This window comes from Sus scrofa, chromosome 5, assembly GCF_054392235.1.
Source record: "Sus scrofa isolate SSC_HxYL_T2T_F1_AM1 chromosome 5, Sscrofa_HxYL_maternal_Yorkshire_Landrace_v2.0, whole genome shotgun sequence".
In the NCBI taxonomy this organism is placed as follows: Eukaryota; Metazoa; Chordata; class Mammalia; order Artiodactyla; family Suidae; genus Sus; species Sus scrofa.
The window spans coordinates 9,564,087-9,584,250 of NC_139387.1; the positions used below are offsets into that span (position 1 = coordinate 9,564,087).

Here is a 20,164-nt window from a genome sequence, read left to right on the forward strand (position 1 = left end):
CTAAGCTGTTTGTAAACATAACTCTTAAATGGTTGCATAATATTCGGTTCTGTGTTTGTGCTGTTCACCCGCCCTGGGTTTCACCCTTATGAAGAGCTCTACAATGAACTTGCATTCTGAGTGACTTCCTTGGGATAGATTTCCAGAAATGGAATCGCTGGGTCCAAGGGTGAGCACAGTTTTAAAGCTCTTGGAGAGGGGGAACCTCCTGGTGCTCTTGATTTTTTTTGCCACCATTTTGCTAGCATTTCCTTCCTTCCCTTCTCTCTTTCTCTCTCTTTCCTTCTTTCTTTCTTTCTTTTCTTTCTCTTTCTTTCTTTCTTTTCTTTCTTTCTTTCTTTCCTTCCTTCCTTCCTTCTTTCTTTCTTTCCCTCTTTCTTTCTTTCTTTCTTTCTTTCTTTCTTCTTCCCTTCCTCCCTCCCCCCTTTCTTTCTTTCTTTCTTTCCTTTCTTTCTTCTTCCCTTTCTCCCTTCCCTCCTTCCTTCCTTCCCTTTTTTTAGGGCCACACCTGTGCCATATGGAGGTTCCCAGGCGAGAGGTTGCATCTGCAGCAATGCCAGATCCTTAACCCACTGAGCAAGGCCAGGGATCAAACCCACATCCTCATGGATACCAGCCAGGTTCTTAACCCACTGAGCCTCAGAGGGAATTCCTTGCTGGCATTTTCAGCAGAGAATTTTGCCAGGTATAAACAATCCCAGGTAATACAAAGAAGATGGAAACAGTTTCCTGACTATAGGTGTCAGGTGCCAGGATAATTTTCCCGGATACCCAAGGGCTGGAATCACACTTCTTGTCCATTCACGTACACTCCGCTCCCAGCTTCCTTAGCAGGAGAGCTGGAGGTAGGATCCCAGAGGAGTACAAAGCGTGAGGTAGGACCTGAAGAAAACACTCGAGGAATCAGAGGCTCCCCCTGTCCCTCCGGAGATAACTCCTTACCCCAGGTGATTTGAACCTAGAGTCTGAGGACCCAAGGGTTCTCTATAAACCAGGGGTGGTTGTGCGGTGGTGATGATCCCAGCTGTTTCTCGGTTTCTCAAGGGGACCCTCGCTCTGACACCGCCTCTCTCACTCCGCCCACCCCAGGACGGTACTTGGAGGCACTGCTGAGGCGTGCGTGCGTGTTCGAGGACGTGTTCCCAGCACCTCACCCTGCAAGCTCGGGAACCATCAATTCCCTGGGGCCTGGAAGCCGGGGCGTGGCCGGGAAGCCGGGGGCGGGACTGAAGTGGTGACGTCACGGCCACGCCCCGGCCGGCTCCCTCCTTCCTGCGCGCCGCGCACTCGCTGAGTCCTCACCTGGAGGGACAGGTGTGTGCATCTCGCATCTCGGAGGCTGACCCGCGAGTGTCAGGTGAGCGTCAGCAGGAGCTCCGACTGGGGGCTGGGAGGAGGGTCCGGGGTGCGAATCCTCAGCGGTCGCGGAGGAGAGCCTGGTCAAAGAACCGAGCTGGTCCTGGGTCTATGGAGGTACTGGTGGTTCTCCCCAAACTCCTACCGTATCTCTTGGTTAGAGTCACGTTGTACTGAGAATTTGGGCTATGGAGGGATTTGAAGGAGAGGGAGCTGAAGAGGAAAACTGCAGGTTTCCAAAGATTTCAACCACAAGTTATTATTTTTTACATGATTTCTTTGTTGTAAAAGCAATATGCACTGACTGTTTGGCAAAGGGATAAAAGTAGGAAAGAAATCACCCCTCGTACTAACCCACAAGCAAAACAACTGTGGGTATTTTGGAATATTTCCTTTCAATCTTGTGTCTATGCAGTCATTTTAATATAATTTTATCATACTGTATTTACAATTTTTCGTGTCTTGCTTTTCCCTTCTTAACATTGTGTCATAAGCATTTTCTTGTGTTGTTATTAGTCACTCGTGTATGTGTAATCATTTTTAATGGCTGCGTAATACTGCATTTGAGGGATGGGCCATAGTTGGGTACCGCTCTGAATACTTGGGGGAAGATATGAGGGGGAGACAGAGAGGTGTAATAGAAAAAACATGGGCTCGAGGTCAGGCAGGCCAAGACCTCCGCCTCCAACACTGGGATCTCGGGAAAGATCTTTGCTGTCTCTAAGCATCAGTTTCAGAGTTCCCCGGTGGCCTAGCAGGTTGAGGATCTGGCATTGCTGTGGTGTGGGTATGATCCCTCACCAGGGAACTTCTAAATGCCATGGGGGTGGCCAAAAAAATAAAAATAAAAATAAAAAACAGCAAGCATCAGTTTCCACATCTGGGAAATGGCTATGTAAAGCTACTTCCTCAGATGTTGTAAGGATTAAGTGAGCTAATTTACGTAGAAAATCTCCCCCCCTCCACCCACCCCCATGGTTCTGGCAGAAAGAGGGTCCACATGTTTGCGAGTCTGGAGGAGAGGTCTGCACCAGCAGAAGCTGCTCAGAGAGTGGAGCAGAGGAAGCGCTGGGTAGAGGGGGGTGGGCTCTCGGGAAAACCCGCAGAATGGAGATGTCCCTAGACCTAGGACGGATGGGTATGAACCCGTAGGAATGATTCACATCCACCCTGTGTGGACCAGGCACAGACAGGGTCCCTAAGGCGGGGCTGGTGACCTCCAGGCTCACAATGGGTTCAACTCCTTGGGAGGAGCTTCTGGAAGGAGTTCAGGATGAGGGAACTGGAAGAAAAGTAGGAGGGGGGGGCGGAGGCGGAGCTTAGTAATCAACCCCTCCTCCTACAGACAAGGAAACTGAGGGTCAGAGCACAGGTGATGTGTTCAGGATCCGGACAGGCAGCAGTAACAGAGTATGTGTGGACTCCTGGGTGCCTAACTCCCCCAGGGCCTCCACTGCAGAGACTTCGCTGCTGCAGGGGGAGGAAGAGGTCAGAGTGGAGTCATCAGCGGCACTTGTACTGAGCTAAGTCCTCAGGCTTAGAGAAAAGAGAAGTCGCTGTTCTCTGAGCCTCCATTTTCTCATCTGTGAAATGGGTGTGAAGCAGGGATAATACCTCCCCACCTACCTGCTGAGTACCCACTGCCAGGCCTGTCCATCCACAGGTAGCCAGGGCCTCCTTCCACTTTTAGGGGCCCATTCAACCCATGGTCATACACCTCACCCTGAACCCCTCATCTTCTTGACCCTCTGGCCTTCTTCAAGGGCAGGGTGGGGGGGCTGGGTGCCTGTCAGCTGAACCAGACAAGTACCTTTGGCCACAACTCAGGATGGGGAATCCACCCCTCCACCCCCGAGTCATCTGTTTTAAGACCTGGGAGGTTTTGTTCTGTTTCTAACTTGGCTTTTCTGTAATGTGCCCCTAACAGCTTGCTCCTGCCGAATGAGAAAGGGCTCTGAGCCTTGGCAGGAACCCCTAAGTGTTAAGAAGGTCTTATAGTGAGGGCCCACCACCCTCTGAGGCCATCTCTTTTGGCCTGGCCTGTCACTCCAGGACGGAAATAACCGGGTCAGCATCCCCCCCTGCCCAACATACCCAGCAATTGGGTATGTGGGGTCTCTGATGTTCTGAAACAGAATTGGGGAAGTCACCTTCCAATTCACAGAAAATTGGAGGTGGCCCATTTGCCTAGTCAAGATGTTTAAGTCATTCAGAATGACCATCAGCCCCAGGGCCAGAATCAAGTCCCCACCTTGGGCCTGGGAAATGATATCTTTCTGAAACATCCACACCTCTGCCCCTGACTGTTTAAGAAACTAGTAGCTAACACTCATTGAGAGCCTCGTTCACCAGCCTCTTGGTTTTTATTTGTTGGTCTTTTTGTAGAGCCTCTTGTCTGAACTGCTTTAGAGCAATACTATGAAATAGGCACATTAGTGTCCCTGCTTTACAGATGGTGAAACTGAGGCACAGAGAGGTTAAATAAATTGCCCATGCGGAACCAAGCTTCAATTCCAGGCACGCTAACTCAAGCGCACACGGCCGTTACCGCTGTCACCTGAAATGGTGTCTGATTTGACGCCCGTCTGTTTTTCCAAATACATCTCTTTGTTGTCATCTTCTGCATGGACCATCTGGGCTTTCTGAGAGAGTCCTCTCACTCTGCTGGCGTCTGTTGGTGTCCTATCTCCATCTTAACCCTGCTCGCAGGCATTTCGGATGACTTATTCTGGATTCTGGGTCTGCTACAGCAGACGCCGTCCCCCCGGGCAGGGCTCACCCCAAGGCCCCGGCCAGGCCGGGCTCTGCTTTCTATAACTGAATGGGTACTAAGGGCATCTACCAGTCAGGTGTCAAGCCCTGGGCTACACACTTTATGTCCATCGTCTCTTTTAATCCACCTGAGGTGCGTGCTCTTGTCACCTCCATTGCTGAGATGAGGAAACAAGGCTCGGGAAGGTTCTAGAAACTCAGCCAGCCCTCTAGCCCAGAAATAGCTGATCGAGGACTTGAATCGAGCGAGTGGAAGCAGGGTCTCTACCATCACTGCCCCTCAAGTGAGAACTCACACACTAATGCAAAGTTTGGTTGCACACCCAGTCTGTGCAGATAATTTTAAACATGCATGTATTCAAAAGTATGTCTTAGTTGTTATGTGCTGGTGTGTGCATTATAAAACCAACATTAAAATAGAATATTTAGGAGGCTAAGATTAAAAATGAAATAATGGCGTTCTCTTGTGGTGCAGTGGGTTAAGGATCCAGCATTGTCACTGCAGGGCCTTGGGTCGCTGCTGTGGTGCATGTTCGATCCCTGGCCCGGGAACTTCCATATGCCATTGGTATGACAAAAAAAGAAAAAAAAAGAAATGAAATATGAATATGATGTTTTTTCTTCCCACACCCCAAAGAATCACTGAATGAACTTCCTGAGGGACAAGTATCTGCTTTGTCGACAGCTACCTTAGTGGCCACCAGCATCCCCTGGATGCTTCCCAAGTGGGTGAGTGGACTCATTCCGTGGAGCCTCAGATACCTGGGCAGGTCCTGGTTGGCCTGTACTGAGGGAGACAAAGGCAGATTGGGGCACAGTCCCCGAGGCAGGATGCGGCTTCAGGGTGGATCTGGAGGGCAAACTGGAGTCCTTCATAACTTTTGTCAACATTAGATCAGATTCCCCTCAACTCTCTCAGCCTCCGGTGCCTACCTGTAAAACAGCTGGGGCCATCTGCAGCTCACAAGATTGCTGTAGATTCGATGATGTGTCCATTGCATTTTAAGAACTAACGGCTAAAGCTGCACAACGCAGTAAATGCTGGCTTTGCTCGTTCAACTTCCTCTTCTCGTCCACGTGCAAAACTCGAAGCTGCTCTGAGCAAAACCAGTGGATGAACCTCATATGTAGCTGTCTGGGATGGGAGACCCTGCCCAACTCCACCTTCCTTTTCAACCTTCTCCCCAGAGGGAGAGGGATCTGGGGTGCCATTTAACGGGTCTCCCCACAGCCCAAATATCTGTGGTTCCTTCCATAGAGCATTCACTCAGGCTCTTCTTCCTTAGCCTCCTGTTTCCTCTTCACCCTCCAAATCCTACCCACCTTCAGGTCAAACGTCCTCCCACCCTCCCCAGTGGCAACTCTGTGATCACGCTATAGAAGGGGATTGGGGGCCATCTGGTCAGAAGGGAGCTCGGGGACTTGTCTGGATGCTGTCTTTGTGTAGCACTTCACATGAAAAGTTAAGGAAACCCAGGAGTTCCCGTCGTGGCTCCGTGGGTTAAGGACCCAACATTGTCTCTGTGAGGATGCAGGTTCAATCCCTGGCCTGACGCAGGCTCAGTGGGTTAAGGATCCAGTGCTGCTATAAGCTGCGGCATAGACTGGTAGCAGCAGCTCTGATTCGACTCCTAGCCTGGAAACTTCCATGTGCTGCAGGTGTGGCTACGAAAGAATGAAAGAAAGAAAGAGAAGGAAAAGAAAACCCAGGTCTCGCGTCTCATAGAATGCCTCAGAGGGGGCTGGGGGCAGCTCGCCTACCCCTCCTTGGTGCCTGCCCTGACCCCAGGCCACATGGCTCTGTCCTGTGGCTCTCACTGCTGGCACGTTCTCACCGGCATTGTTAGTCCAACCTCTTCCTTGGGTACAGGCAGTCTCCTCAGGCGGATTGTCAGCTTCTGGTGAACAGGGTCCAGTGTGGCTCTCTGGGGTCCTGCGAGGAGCTGGCATCAGGACGTGTGTGTGGACAGACATGTGACATGGCGAGGAGATGATGAATTGCGCCAGCTATGCTGCATCGAGGAGTGCTGTTGTGGGAGTCGGGGTTATTAGCCGCGGCAATCGTCGTAATTCCCGTGGCCCGGCTAATGAGTGGTTGCGTGTCCTGGGAATGGGATTCCTTGGATTCCCAGAGGATGGAAGGAGCAAGTTTTGGAGAGAGCCGGCAGATGGGTCAGGTGAGCCCAGCGGGGCAGGCAGGTGACCGGCTGACTTGAAGGAAGGAAGGTAGATGGGGGCAGGGGGGGGGGGGAGCGGGAGGCAGGGGGATACAGTCCTTGGGTGATGCCAGGTTATTTTTAGTGCTCACTGCGCCTGTGGGACACGTGGCAGGCGTTCCCTAACTCCTCTGGGAGTTGATTTCCCCTAAGCAGACAGCAGCACAGGGAATGCTGAGAGAGGGTGTGCCCGGCCGGCCCGAGGGCGAGGGGCGGGCAGAGAGCCCACCAGGAGAAGGGGGGAGGGGCGGGGGAACTACAAGCCTGTCCCCGAGGGAAGGCTGTCAGGCATGTCTGGCCCAGGGATGGGAAGTGCCAGGCCCTGCCTCCACCCTGAGACCACACACCCGCGGCAGAGTGTGCTCACTGCGCAAGTATTTATGAGACACCCATTACCAACCGAGCACCCTCAGGAGCACTCATAGGAAGCTTTCTTTCTCCTGGAGCTTATGTTCACAGGCTTAAAAGTAAACAAGCTAGGAGTTCCCATCGTGGCGCAGTGGTTAACGAATCCGACTAGGAACCATGAGGTCGCGGGTCCGGTCCCTGCCCTTGCTCAGTGGGTTAACGATCCGGCGTTGCTGTGAGCTGTGGTGTAGGCTCAGATCCCGCGTTGCTGTGTCTCTGGCGTAGGCCAGTGGCTACAGCTCCGATTCGACCCCTAGCCTGGGAACCTCCATATGCCGTGGGAGCGGCCCAAAGAAATAGCAAAAAGACAATAAATAAATAAATAAATAAAATAAAAAATAAACAAGCTAATGTTTCCAGCCCATAGTAAGTTCCATAATCACCGTAAGTTGGAGTGAGCCGGCAGAGAGGGATGGAGGGCAAGGGGACCCGGTTCAGATTGTGTGGTCGAGGAAGGCTTCTGTGAAGAGATGACTTTTGAGTAGTGATTTTTTTTTTTTTTTTTTTTTTTGGTCTTTTTGCCTTTTCTAGGGCCGCTCCCGCATATGGAGGTTCCCAGGCTAGGGGTCTAATCAGAACTGCAGCTGCCGGCCACAGCCACAGCCACAACCACAGCCATAGCCGCAGCAATGCCAGATCCAAGCTGCGTCTGCGACCTACACCACAGCTCATGGCAATGCTGGATCCTTAACCCACTGAGCAAGGCCAGGGATTGAACCCGCAACCTCATGGTTCCTAGACGGATTCGTTAACCACTGAGCTACAACTGGAACTCCTGAGTCATAATTTGCACCATGAGTTCGAACCGTGACATCCACTGAAGATCTGGGGCAGGGGTACATTATTCAGGCAGAAGGAACAGCAAGTGCAAAGGCCCTGAGGTGGAACAGAATGAATGACCAGAGCAGGGAGAGGTTCAAGGTAAGATCTGAAAGGCAGGTTAGGGAGAGATCATCACAGGCCTGGGAGAGAGTGCAGGTTTCAGGCTGACAGAAGGAGCCACTGGTGTATTTCCCGTCACAGAGGGTGGTGATCTCACCATTAACAGGTGGGTGTAGTAACCGCATGGAAGCCGCCCATGGTCTGACGAGGCTGGGCTGGGAATATAGTTGGGAGGCAGAGCTGACAGGAAGTGCGTATGTTTTGAATATGGGGGTAGCGGTGGGAAGAGGACCCTTCCCCAGGGAGCCCAGACGTGTGGGGCCTTGAGATCTTTCTCACCAGATGTGGAGGCCGCTCCCTATCTGATCCAGCCTTAAGTTGACAGACCGGGCTACTGAAGAGAGAGCCTTAGAGGCTTCCTGGTCCTAAAGAGAAGCTGTAGATTCTTCAAGGTCCCTCTGAGGTCCAGTGGCGGAGCTGGCACTCAAACCCAGGCCTCTGGCACGCGGCCCTGCTGCTGCTCAGCTGAAGATGGCAGGGGGCAGGGCGGGGGGGGGGAATCAGTGCTGGAAACAGCCTGACCAGGCGTGATGATGTGATGAGCTCACCCAGGAGAAGCATCCAAAAGCAGGGGAGTCTGGAGAGGCAAGAGGAGAGGCCAAGGCCCTTCCGAGATAGGGCACTGCCCTGGGAGCAGCCAGAGGTGGGTGGGACATCCTGGAAGGGCCACGGGGGCATGGAGAATGGGCCAGGGCAGCACTTCCAGGCTGGCACGCCTGAAGAGGACCTCTTAGAGCAGAGCCTGTGTGGGCTGCTGACCTCGGAGGTCTTGGAAGAGAGACAAGTAGGAAGACCCCAGAGAACCTCCCTGCAGAAGTTTCTAGAACCAAGACCACAGGGGTAGACAGAGAGTGGGCCAGGCCGCTGACTCGCCTGGGCCCACCCAGGTTGGTGTACCTCCATCCCCCCTGCACCTCCAAGGGGCTGCTGGCGGCCCCTCCAGGGGGAGATGAGGTAAGGAAAGAAGCCGGAGACACGCGGGGAGAAGGGATCCAAGGCAGGCGGCCTGCGTTTCCTCTGCTCTGCTCAGTAAGAGGACCAATGCCTTCGTCCTACTCAGGGGCTTTCTCCAGACGAAGGTGTTTTGTGCACGATCACCTGTGTTGTCTCCATCTCACAGACGAGGCTCAGGAAGTTTAAGGATTTCGCTAGGGTCACACGGAGTTTGAAAGCAGCAGAGTCAGCATGTGAAGGCAGCTTCTTCACCGCCGTGGGCTCCTGTCTCCGATTCCGTCTGTGACCTTGAGTAAGGCTCCCTGAGTCTCAGACTCTCTGCCTGTGAAATGATGGAGGCGGGTTAAATGAACCCCGTGAGGCCTTGTGGCTCTCGGCAGGGGCCCAGAGTTGCTTCTCTAGCAGGGGTCTGATGGAGGGGGACAGGGACTTGTCCAGGAGCAGTGTTCGCCATCAGCCGGGGGGGAACGAAGAGGGTGGGCTCTGCCAGGGAACTACCTCCGCTGAGGCTGGATGTGAGGACTGAATGTGGGTAACTCATAGAGGGCCTGGCACACAGTAGGTGCTCAAGAAGTGGTAGCTCTAATGTGTCCTCAGAGGGAGTGGAGGCTGTCCTTTCACGATCTAGCCATTCACTTGGGCAGCAAATATTTATTGAATCCCTCCCCTGTGCCAGACACTATTCTTTTTAAAACATTTTTTATTTTATTTTATTTTTTTATGGCTGCACCTGTGGCATAGAGAAGTTCCTGGCCCAAGGTTTGAATCCAAGCCTTGGCTGTGGCAACATCAGAGGCTTTTTAATCCATTGCGCCGGGCCAGAGATCCAACCCACACCTCTGAAGCAACTCAAGCTGCTGTAGTTGGATTCTTAACCCACTGCACCACAGCTGGAACTTCAAGACGCTATTCTTTTTTTTTTTTTTTTTTTTTTTTTTCTTTTTATGGCCACATCTGCGGCATATGGAAGTTCCCAGACTAGGGGCTGAATCAGAATTACAGCTGCCAGCCTACACCGGCACATGCCAGATCATAGCAATGCCAGATCTGAGTTGCATCTGCAGCCTACATGTAGCTTGCATCAACGCTGGATCCTTAACCCACTGAGCAAGGCCAGGGATGGAACCCTCATCCTCATGGTTGTTAATCGGGTCCTTGACCCCTTAACCTACTGAGCCACAACTATTCTTTTTTTTTTTTTTAGGGCCACACCCACAGCATATGGTGGTTCCCAGACGAGGGGTCAAATCGAAGCTGTAGCTGCTGGCCTGCACCACAGCCATAGCAATTCGGGATCTGTGCCTTGTCTGCAACCTACACCACAGCTCATGGCAATGCCAGATCTTAACCCACTAACGAGGCCAGGGATCAAACCTGTGTCCTCATGAATGCCAGATTCATTTCCACTGAGCCACAATGGGAACTCAACTATTCTTGATAGTGGTGATGCAGATATGCCCCCAGATAACTTTAACCCCCTGCCTTTGTGCAACTGATATTCTAGTACAGGATGCAGACCAAAAAAAGAAAAAAAAAAAAAGGAGAAATAAGTACCATATAGATTATGTTAGATAGTGGTAAATGCCAGGGGATAAAATGAAGCAGAGGCGGGGAGGGAGGCAGTGCCCTGGGGTGAGGGTAGGGGGTGGAAATCTTTTTTTTTTTTTGACTGGCCTTCGGGCATATGTTCCCAGGCCAGGGATCAGATCGAGTCACAGTCCCAACCTAAGCTGCAGCTGTGGCAACGTCAGATGCTTAACCCACTGTGCCGGGCCAGAGATCGAACCTATATCCCCAGCTCTCCCAAAAGGCCACCAATCCTGTTGGGAGGAACTCCAGGGATGAAAATCTTTTGTGTGTGTGTGTGTGTGTGTGTGTGTGTGTGTGTGTGTGTGTGTGTGTGTGTCTTTGTGTCTTTTTTTTTTGAGGGCCACACCCACAGCATATGAAGGTTCCCAGGCTGGGAGTCTAATCAGATCTGTAGCTGCCAGCCTATGCCACAGGCACAGCAACGCCAGATCCTTAACCCACTGAGCGAGGCCAGGGATTGAACCTGCAACCTCATGGTTCCTAGTTGGATTCGTTTCCGCTGTGCCATGACGGGAACTCGCAGGGGTGAAAATCTTAAATCAGGATTGGGAGTTCTCCCTGTGAAAGGGAGCTGAGGGTTGAGACCTGAGGGAAGCAAGGGAGACAGCCAGGGGAAAGTGCCCGGGGAAGCGGGAGAACCAGGCCTGAGGACAGATTGTACAGGGTTATTTTAAAGGACCCTCCCTCTGGTAAATCCAAGGTTTTACAGTTTTATGGGTGTTAAGCCCACCCCAGGTTGCAGGTCCCTTGGGCCAGGGCAGAAATCTTTCTCCCCACCACTGGGCTCATCTGTAGCATCATCCTCGGTCTGGCAGTGCCAGGGCATTGAGATGCCTGGCCCAGTGCCCTGGGGTGCCAGGGAAATTGGTGGAAACTGTCAGATTGGATAGGTGCTCCCTGGAACCAGTGCCAAGCCGCTAAACCCAGGGTGGGACCCAGGGCTGGCCTTCGCTGACACCTATTGTCCCAGGCCTGATTGCATCTGCTGGGTGGGTGGGTGGGTGGGTGGGGCATAGGGAGGGGGGTGAGGGGAACTCCATTTGGACACACCCTTGGGCTTTAAAGTTGGGAGTTAAATCTGGGAGGAATCATTAAGAATCCAGTCTGGAGCAAGAGGTCAGGCCCAGAGGCTGCCCGAATTCTGTAAGTTTTCTTTTCCTTGGGAATCACCGCCCCTCCTTGGCTGGGTTTTGTGTGCCCTAGGTTTCTCCCTGGAGCGGAACTGAGAAGCTCTTTGGAAGGACCCATAGGTGGTCTCGAGGAGTAGGGAGGAGACCTTGGGCCCCCAGAACAGCTAACTGGGGAGGGCGTAGGGGGAGCATTCTTCCAAAAGAGAGAATGGGTGGGGACAGGGGAGAGAGAGGCTGGGAGCAGGCCTTGCGGCAGGAGTGGGTTTTAAGACTGGTTGACCGGGATCTTTAATAGCGGTGTGGAAAAGGGCATGGGGCGTTAGTTACGAGTTCTGGTATGGGAGGGGACATGTGACAAGATTGGGAGGGGACAGAGTTCCCTGGTGGCTCAGCAGGTTGGGGTTCCATCCGTTTCACTGCTGGTGCGAGACTTCGATCCCCGCCTGGGAACTTCCTCGTGTCATGGGCGTGGCCAAGAAAAAGAGAGCAAGGGACTGGGAGGAGAAGCTGGGCCATCTGACTGTTAGTGTGTACCCTTAGGCAAACATTAGGAGCCTCAGTTTTCTCTGAGCCAGAGAAAAAACAGAGTAGGAATTGTCTGTTGTCCTTTGAAAGGATGAAATGAGACAACCACCTCTCCCAGTGCTAGGTACTTCCTAGGTGCTGGAAGAGAACTAGTCCCTTCCTGGAGAGAGGGGGCCATGATTGGGAAGCAGGGCCAGGCTGGAAGCGCCAGGGCCCCCAGGCCTGGACCTAGTCTCACTTAGAAGAACGTGCACACACAGGGAGGGCTGCCATCCCTGGACACTGGAAGCAGGATTCAGGGTTAGTGAGACTGGGATGGCATTGGTAGCCAAGCCTGGTCACTGGTCTCTAGGACAGGGTCACACTTGGGGACCTCCAGGAGATGAAGGAATCCTAAAAATGGGTAAAACAAGCTGCCATGAGGAAGTGATCAAGGTGAGTGCTTGGTTGTGGTCAAGGTGAGTGGCTGCTGCCCAGGCCAGCTGAGTGTGGCCAGGGCTCAGTGTGAGTTTGGGCCTGGAGTGGCAGTTCTCCCAGTGCTTCCAGAGAAATAGGGAATACGGACCTGTAATATGAAATCTTTCATTTTAAAACGTTGGGAATTGGAGTTCCCCTTGTGGCTCAGAGGATTAGGAACCCGATTAGTATTCATGAGGATGCAGGTTTGATCCCTAGCCTTGCTCAGTGGTTCAAGGATCCCACGTTGCCGCAAGTGGTGGCCTGGGTCACAGATGCGGCTCGGATCAGGTGTGGCTGTTGGTGTGATACAGGCTGGCAGCTCCAGCTTCAGCTCTGATTCAACCCCTAGCCTCCTAGCCTGGGAACTTTCATATGTCACAGGTGTGATCCTAAAAAAGACCAAAAAAAAAAAAAAAAAATTGGGAATTAACTAACAAGACAAAAGAAAAAACCAACAAACCCCACCACTTTGGCTGGTGACCCTCTCCTCTGGCAAAAGTGGCACTGAGGGCAGGTCCCCAGTTGACTGCCCTAAACCTTTCCTGGGAGGCTGGTCCTCACTCTCCTGCTCTTGGAAATGAGCCCATGACAGACTCAGTTTCCCAAGGATCAATGGGAGAACAGAGTCAGCGCTGTGTGGTCTGGGGCCAACCCCTTCCCCTCTCTGAGCTGCAGCTTCCTGCTCTAGGAAAAAAAAACCTGGTCTGAGGGGCTCCTGCCAGTTTGGACAGTGTGTGACTAAGTCCCTCAAACTCAAGGAAGATGTGGTATTGTGAGAGTGACTCTTCGTGGGAGCCATGCTTCTGGGATTGGATGCAGTGCACTCCAGCATTTTCTGTGTCCACAGCCTCAGCTGTATGCGTGAATGGACATGTGTCATAATTTGGAGCTTTGCATGGTCCAGTGTAAATGTCATCGCCTTAATAACTATGCTTTGGAAGCCAGTAGAAAGCCTTAATTAATTCTTGGTGACCAGGAGAGGGACTGGTGCTCTTTCTCGATTTGCAGATTAGGAAGCCCAAGCCCCGAGCTGGGAGGGGACTTGGCTAAAAGTGTACCCACTTGGGACCTTGATTCAAGTGTTGGTCCCATAGCAGTGTGTGGGGTCCCTCATTAAAGAGGACTGGGATTAAGGTCAGCTCTGTGCCCATCACAGTTTGAGCTACTGGAGGAGGAGAAGGGAAGGGTCTTTGGCTTTGATTTTTCGGTAGGGGGATAGCACAGCACAGCTCAGCTGCCTGTCTGGGCCTTTTGTCAATGTCCCTCCACCTCCTGCCGTCCTGTCCTGTTAAATCGTTGGCCCCTGAATCAAACTGGCCTGTGTGCTCTGCAGCACTCGGAGCCCCTAACTCACTAAACATTTTCCTTTTGCAGGAACCCACAAAAACACCCGCCTTCCGAGGGGCCCACTGCAAGGAGGTGAGAGGAAAGAGAACCTGGCCGAGGGAAGAGGAGGCTCTGAGTCTAGAAGACCCCAGCTTTCTGTGTGCCCGCCTCCTCCCCACCCCCACCCAGGCTTTTCCACCTGTACCCCCATTGGCTCAGGGTGCTAGTGTCTGTGTGTGCTCTCAGGACCCACACGTAAGACTCCCTTCCTGCAAGGAGCTCCTCGCCAGCCTGGGGGTGGAGGGCGTGTTTCCTGGCTACAGACACCCCCCCCCACCCCCGCCCCAGCGTCCCCGGGAGCGGAGGGCTCGGGCCCTTTAAATCCTCCGGGGCGGCGGCGGGCCGGGGATGACATCACCGGGCGGGCCCGGGGCTCAATGGGAACCGGCGGGCGCGCGCCGGGCGGGAGCGCGCGAGCCGGCGGCGGGGGCGGGCAGGAGGGCCCGGAGGAGGGAGGCGGTGGCGGCGGCGTTGAGAACCTAGAGCCTGAGCCCGGCCGGGGCCGAGCAGAGCGGTGCGCGGCGGCGGCAGCGGCGGCGGTAGCTGGGCCGGGAGAGGCTGGCGCGCCGGGCGGCTCTGCGAATCCTCCGGCATCCGCCCCGGCGGGTCGCCCCCGCCCGCGGCAGCCCCCCGAGCAGCGGCCCGGCACCGGCGCCTTCCCGGCGGGGTAAATATTGGGGGTCCGCGGGCCCGCGGAGGGGCGCAAACCTGGGGGGAAACCGGACTCCCTCCGCCTCTTTGTTTTTGCGCGAGAGGGAGGGGAAGGGAGGGCGGACACACGCGCGTTTGCACTCGGGTATGGGGGGGCAGCCCGGGCGCCGCCCGCTCGGCCCGGCGAGGACAAAGGCGCGGCTGGGGACGAGGAGGAGAAGGAGGAGGGTGACTATTATTTTGCAGGCTTGCCCGGGAGAGCCCCCCCCCCCGCCAGTCCAGCCCGCCTCCCCCTCCCCCAGCTGGACCCTTCAAGGCCCCAGCCACCCGAGGTGGCCACCCCGGGCTGAGATTTGGGGACGCTGAGGGAGGGGCTCCTGGACGAGGGTGCTGGGGACACCCGATACTGTTGATTCGGGATCCCCGACCAGACCCTGGGCTTCAGCAGGCTCCACCAGACTATCAGCAGCGTCCCCCACCCCTTCGCTCCTGGGTCGGGTGCTCCAGACCTAGGGGTCAGGAGGGCTGCTCCCGCACGATGGATGGGGGCGCTTGGGGGCCCTAGGGTGATGGGGTGTGTGGTCACCCAGCCACCGATTCTCTTTTCCATTGTGGAGAGAAAGAAAGGGGTGGGGGTTATTTATCAGCTCAGATTCTCCGGTTTCTGCGCGTGAGAAATCCATGTTTTGCAAGTCTCTGTGCAACAGAAAACTCTGTTTGTGCCTGGGTGTCTTCAGAGAGAGGATTCCCAAGCTCCTCTTTGCACCCAAACTCCAAGCGGGGTGAGCCCCCTCCCCAACTTTCCCCTTAGTTTTCTTGCCTATTTTCTTCTCGGATCAGCCTTCAGGGAGAAGGATTTGGGGACAGGGGAAGGGGATCCCGAGTGTCTGAGGTGCACCCCATAAATGCCTGTGTTTGGGGCTCCTTTGCCTTGGTGTCTGGGGTGTCTCTCCAATTTTTATTTTAATGGTCCATGGTCAAGGGTGGGCAGGAAGCAAGAAAACTGCCCTTGTGCCGTTCTGCTTGGTAGTTTGTCTAATTTTTTTAACCAGTTGAAACTCCGGAATCTTCATCTTCACCTTTTTTTTTTTTTTTTTCTTCATTTCATTTATTCCAATGCTGCCCTCCACCCCCAAAAAAACCTAAAGAAGGAGCAAAGAACTGGAAAGCCTCTCCCATTCCTGACTCAATCAATCCTCTCTCCTTTCCTCTGGGAGGCTTTTAGGGGGCCGGTGCCGGGACAGTCTAGGCTGTCCTTGGGCCCTGGGCCCCCCCTCCCCGGTGTAGGAGGGGTGCTGGCGGGTCTGGGTGGCTAGCACGGAGCAGTGGCGGTTGCCCACAAGGCTGACGGTTTGCACCCTCCCTTGTCGGCAGCCCTGCCGGCAGCCCGGTGAGTGGGGAGGGGCTGGGGGGTCATGTGCAGTGTATTTATGTAAGACACCCAGACGGAGGGCATGGGTATTTATATAACCCGGCGTGGGTATTTATGTAATATAGGATGCGGGTATATTTATGTTCCTTTCCTAACCTGCGGCTTTCCCCGCTGCCATGTGTGGTCTCGGAATTGGCAGCGTTGGCGGAAAACAGGACTCGGGGATGTTTGTGTGTGTACACACTCCCCCCCCCACCTCAGCAGGGCTCAGTGTGTGTCTGCGTGTCTGCATTTCTTTCTTCCTTTGGCGCTTGCCTTGGGGCCCGAGTGTATGTGGGGTGTGTGGCTTGTGAGTTTCCTGCGAATGTGGAGTGTGTTCTTCTGGCAGCCGTGGCGCCTCAGCTGGGGCCAGCCAGGCGTGTGGGCAGAGGCCCTCGGTGGAGAGCCCGGCGTTTGGCTGGCACGGGGTGGAGGTTCCTTCCTTGTGACCGCTGGTGAAGGGCTGCTGGCAGCTCCCTGGGAACTAGGTGCTGGTGCTGGCTGGCTCCTTGCTCTGCCAGGGGCTGTGTCGGGGGGGGGGGGGGGTGTTCCAGCCTGACCATCTGTGGAGGAGATCTTGCCCACCTTCCCTCCCAGGTGGGTCTGGCCTTGGGGGTAGTACTTGGCACGGGGAAGGGACAGAGCCTGTGTGCCACTCACAGCTGCTTCTGCGCCTTCCTGCTTGGCCTCTTGGCCCTGGCGTGAAATAAGTCCTGTTTGAGAGGGTGGGAGGACAGCAGGGACCCGGTCTGGGTCCTAGGTGAGGCAACCACCACTAACTGGCTGCTGGGGGACTGGGGGCAGGTGGCCTCCCTGGGCCAGAGTTCTCTGACTGCTGAGGGCAGCCCCTCTGATGGTTTTCTGTACCGGCCCTAGACACTGAGACCTCGGGGACCCCGCATCCCTCTCCTTACTGCGGAGGTTGACCTGCCCTGCCCCCCAGAGCGGAAACCACCTCCTGGCCTTTGAATTCCCCCCTGTGCTGGCCAGAACCTCAGAGTGCCCAGAACTTTGCCCTAGGCCAGAGCAGAGGGTGAACCCAGATGGCCCATGAGCTTGAACACCCACGGTGGGATCCAGGAAGGCAGAAAGTGCTCCCCAGCCCTCCTCCCACCCCCCACCCCCCACCCCCACAGAAGCTGGCAGCTCAAAACCTGGCTCTGGTCCCCTCAGCGCTCTGCAGGGCTCCCCTAGGAGACCCACCTAGTCTTGAAGGAAGCCTTTCTTCCGAAGAGATCCACGCAGTTCTGCCTGAGGTTCTTGGTGTTGTGAGGCGACACAGGGAGGGGACAGGAAGGCCTCTGCCCATGCGCCGGTTCTGGGCCCCTTCCTTGCCTTTCCCCTGAGTTGGGAGGAGACGTCTTGCAGGGCACTCTGCCGCCGGGCCAGGTCTGACCTCTGAGAAGACCAGCCAGACTGGAGACCTGGTTTCCAGTCTTGGTGCTAGAAGCCTGGGGTGGGGATGGGAACACGGGGACAACCCTGTCATTCATTTCTGAGTCCTAATGAGGCTCAGGCACTCCTTTGGGGACCCTCCATAACCTGTCCTCCTGTCCCTGAAGGTTGGACTTTGCTGTCGGTTGCCAGGGCAGCTCCCCAGGATGACCAGCTCGGGCGTCCCCTCCCCAGCCTTCCCTTTGTCCTTGATTTCCCTTCCAGGGTCTTGGTCCACTGTGACTGCCCTGCCCCTGAGAGGCTCCTATTGGAGGGTCTGCACATGAGTGTCCCCCGAGGAGATGTTCCCTTCACTCTTTCCTCCCCGGCCTCGGGCCTTGTCTCCAATCCCCTTCTGTCTGGTGTCTGGCTATACCACCAACACCTGTTCTAAGCCTGCCTCAGCTATTTCCCACCTGTGGAGCCTGTGGGGCTACCTGACACCTGGTTGCCCTCAGGCAAAACGAGGCTAAACCCCGTCCCAGATGAGGGAGGGAGAATGGTGGTTTCCCAAATTTTTGGTGGCTTTGCCTGGCCTTTGGTGGGGGAGGGGTGGGTCCAGGGGCTGGGCCCCCTTCCCAGCTCCCTTCCTCCCTGACCCAGTGTTTCTGCTTCCTGCAGCAGGAGTGAACCATGGAGCTTCGTGTGGGGAACAAGTACCGCCTGGGCCGGAAGATCGGGAGCGGATCCTTTGGAGATATCTACCTGGGTGAGTGTTCCTGGCTCTGGCTCAGTGCTTCGGGAGCCCCTGGGACAGCCCTCGGGACTAGAAGGAGAGATGCCAAGATTTCACGCTCTGAAGCCAGAACATGGCTCTTGTGGCATGTTTTGGTCATTTTGTCTCAGAGCCATCCCAGGTGGTGGGGGGAAGTAATAGGCTGAGGGTGAGGCAGGCCCAGGGGCTCCTCAGTCAGGGCAGGGTGGGGTCCCCACCTGCAGGCTGGGCAGGGGAGGGCATTTTTAACTGGTTTCTAGCTGCAGTTGGCCTGGGTCTGCAGCTGGGCGTGGGAAGGCCCGGGCTGGGTCAGCACCCCCGTCTCTTGTCTCCTGAGGGAAGGATGCTGGTGGACAGAAGAGGCCTGGGCTGCTACTTGCTCCCAGCTAGGCCCCCGCTCTGCGGTCCGGCCTCCTGGAATCCAGCCCAGGGAGGCTTGGGAATGACGCAGGCTCCCCCTAACCTCAGGGCGGGGGTGTCATAGCTTTTAGGATCTCTCTCCCCGGATGTGCTTCCTGTTGAAAGTCTTGCGCTTGCTCTCATGTTGTCATTTGAAACAAATGACTGACATCTCAACCCTGTCCTCCCCCTGAGAGCAGGCCACTGTCTCAGCTGCCCTGGGGGCAGTTGGGAGGCATGGCCCTTCCTTGGCAGTTGTTGGTCCGCAGGGGAGAGGTTGCGTTGGTAATCGTGCGTTGGAGAGGCCAGCTCCTCAGCTTTATCCCCACTCCTGTCCCTGTGCCCTCGGAAGCATCTGCCTCTGTTTCCCTCCTGGGAAGTGAAGAGTAGGTCCGTTGGGTGCTGAGCAGTGGAGACTGACAAGGCAGTGTGACATGCTCACTGACACAGAACTCCAGACGTTTCTTCTACCTGGTGGTCTGGGTCCCTACCCTCTTAGGGTAGGAAGTCCACTTCTCAGTGAGCCACCCCTTGCCCATCAGAGGGGCCAGGTACACACACATTTTCTGGGCAGTGCCGCCCTGGGCCGGCCCTGTTTGAGTGTGGTCTCCCTCACAACAGCTTTTAGAGATGGTGCCAAGCTGGCCCCACTTCACACATCCGGAGGCAGGTGCAGCACGGTCAGGTCCACCACCTGAGGCTTCCCAAACCAGAGGAGGCTGCTTTCCCCGCAGGCCCCCGCAAGAGTGAGAGAGCGCGGGCCGGGGAGGCAGACGCTAGCCCTGGCTGTGCGCCGTCCCTGAGGTTTGTGAGGCTGATGCCCGGCGGACGGAGGGCTGTCATGCCGCCCAAGTGAAATGGCACGTGGGAAAGCATCTTGTCCGCTGCGACGTGCAGGTCATTGTCAGGCACCTGGTGGCTCACTCTCCTCTGTAAACACTGCCGAGCTGAGAACCAGGGAAGGCACGGGACAGGCTGCAGCTGTCGGAAAGCTTTGCTCTGTGACTCCCGCTCCTCCGGGAGAGGCAGGTGCCAGGTTGTGTTCATCCTCAGACCCCGTGCCCAGCACCCGGCACTCGGGTGTTCCGTGGAGGCCTCGCAGGTGAATTTGTGAGGAAGTGGGGGCTGATTCGGCGAGACGTGTGCAGTGGCCTCACTTAGGGCGGGGGAGAAGGCTGGGGTATCAGGCAGGGCAAGTTCGGGTCCCCGGTCTACTCGTCATGTGCTCTTTGACCTGGGATAAATCACTTTGTCTTTCTGAGCCTCAGCATTCTCACTTGTGAAGGGGGTACCCATCTCTTTGCTGTTCATGAAATTGGGGGTGGGTATAAAGGACTCTTTTCATGGAGGCTTTGGGCTCAGAAGCCTGGAGCCACTGGCAGCTTTTGGCAGATGCATACCTGCTCCTGGACAGCACCCAGTCCCAGGCCTTCTCTTCGCAGAAGGGAAACAGGCCCAGAGGTGGAGGGGCAACCCAAAGTCGTCATTTAGAAAGCCAGGGTCCCTCGCCCTTGTGGTGGGACCTCCCTGGAGACAACACTTCCTGTTTATCCAGTAGTCATCTAGTTCGTTTTAAAAACTAGGTCCAGGGAGTTCCCATCATGGCGCAGTGGAAACGAATCCGACTAGGAACCATGAGGTTGCGGGTTCGATCCCTAGCCTCGCTCAGTGGGTTAAAGGGTCTGGTGTCGGCACAACCTGTGGTGTAGGTCGCAGACGCAGCTCGGGTCTAGCGTTGCTGAGGCTGTGGTATAGGCCGTAGCTGTAGCTTTGCTTAGACCCCTAGCCTGGGAACCTCCATATCCCACGGGTGCAG

General features: G+C 55.3%; 1 protein-coding gene across 50 annotated transcripts in view; it reads left to right on the forward strand.

Moving 5' to 3' along the window:
- Window positions 1-1,292: 1,292 nt before the first annotated feature.
- CSNK1E (casein kinase 1 epsilon) overlaps window positions 1,293-20,164 on the forward strand; it is a 38,480-nt gene continuing 19,608 nt past the window's right edge. For 8 of the 50 annotated variants that reach the window (XM_005655506.4, XM_005655504.4, XM_005655505.4 and 5 more), the window contains exons 1-2: window positions 14,085-14,405; window positions 17,856-17,943. In XM_005655506.4, the coding sequence (XP_005655563.1) occupies window positions 17,868-17,943 (76 nt within the window). In that variant the 5' untranslated portion in view covers window positions 14,085-14,405; window positions 17,856-17,867. Of the gene's footprint in view, window positions 1,358-4,765; window positions 4,858-8,819; window positions 8,941-11,325; window positions 11,382-13,018; window positions 13,560-13,726; window positions 13,772-14,084; window positions 14,406-14,555; window positions 15,172-17,855; window positions 17,944-20,164 lie in introns of those variants that run through there. The other 42 variants (XM_084955300.1, XM_084955303.1, XM_084955307.1 and 39 more) reach the window with 14 other exon arrangements.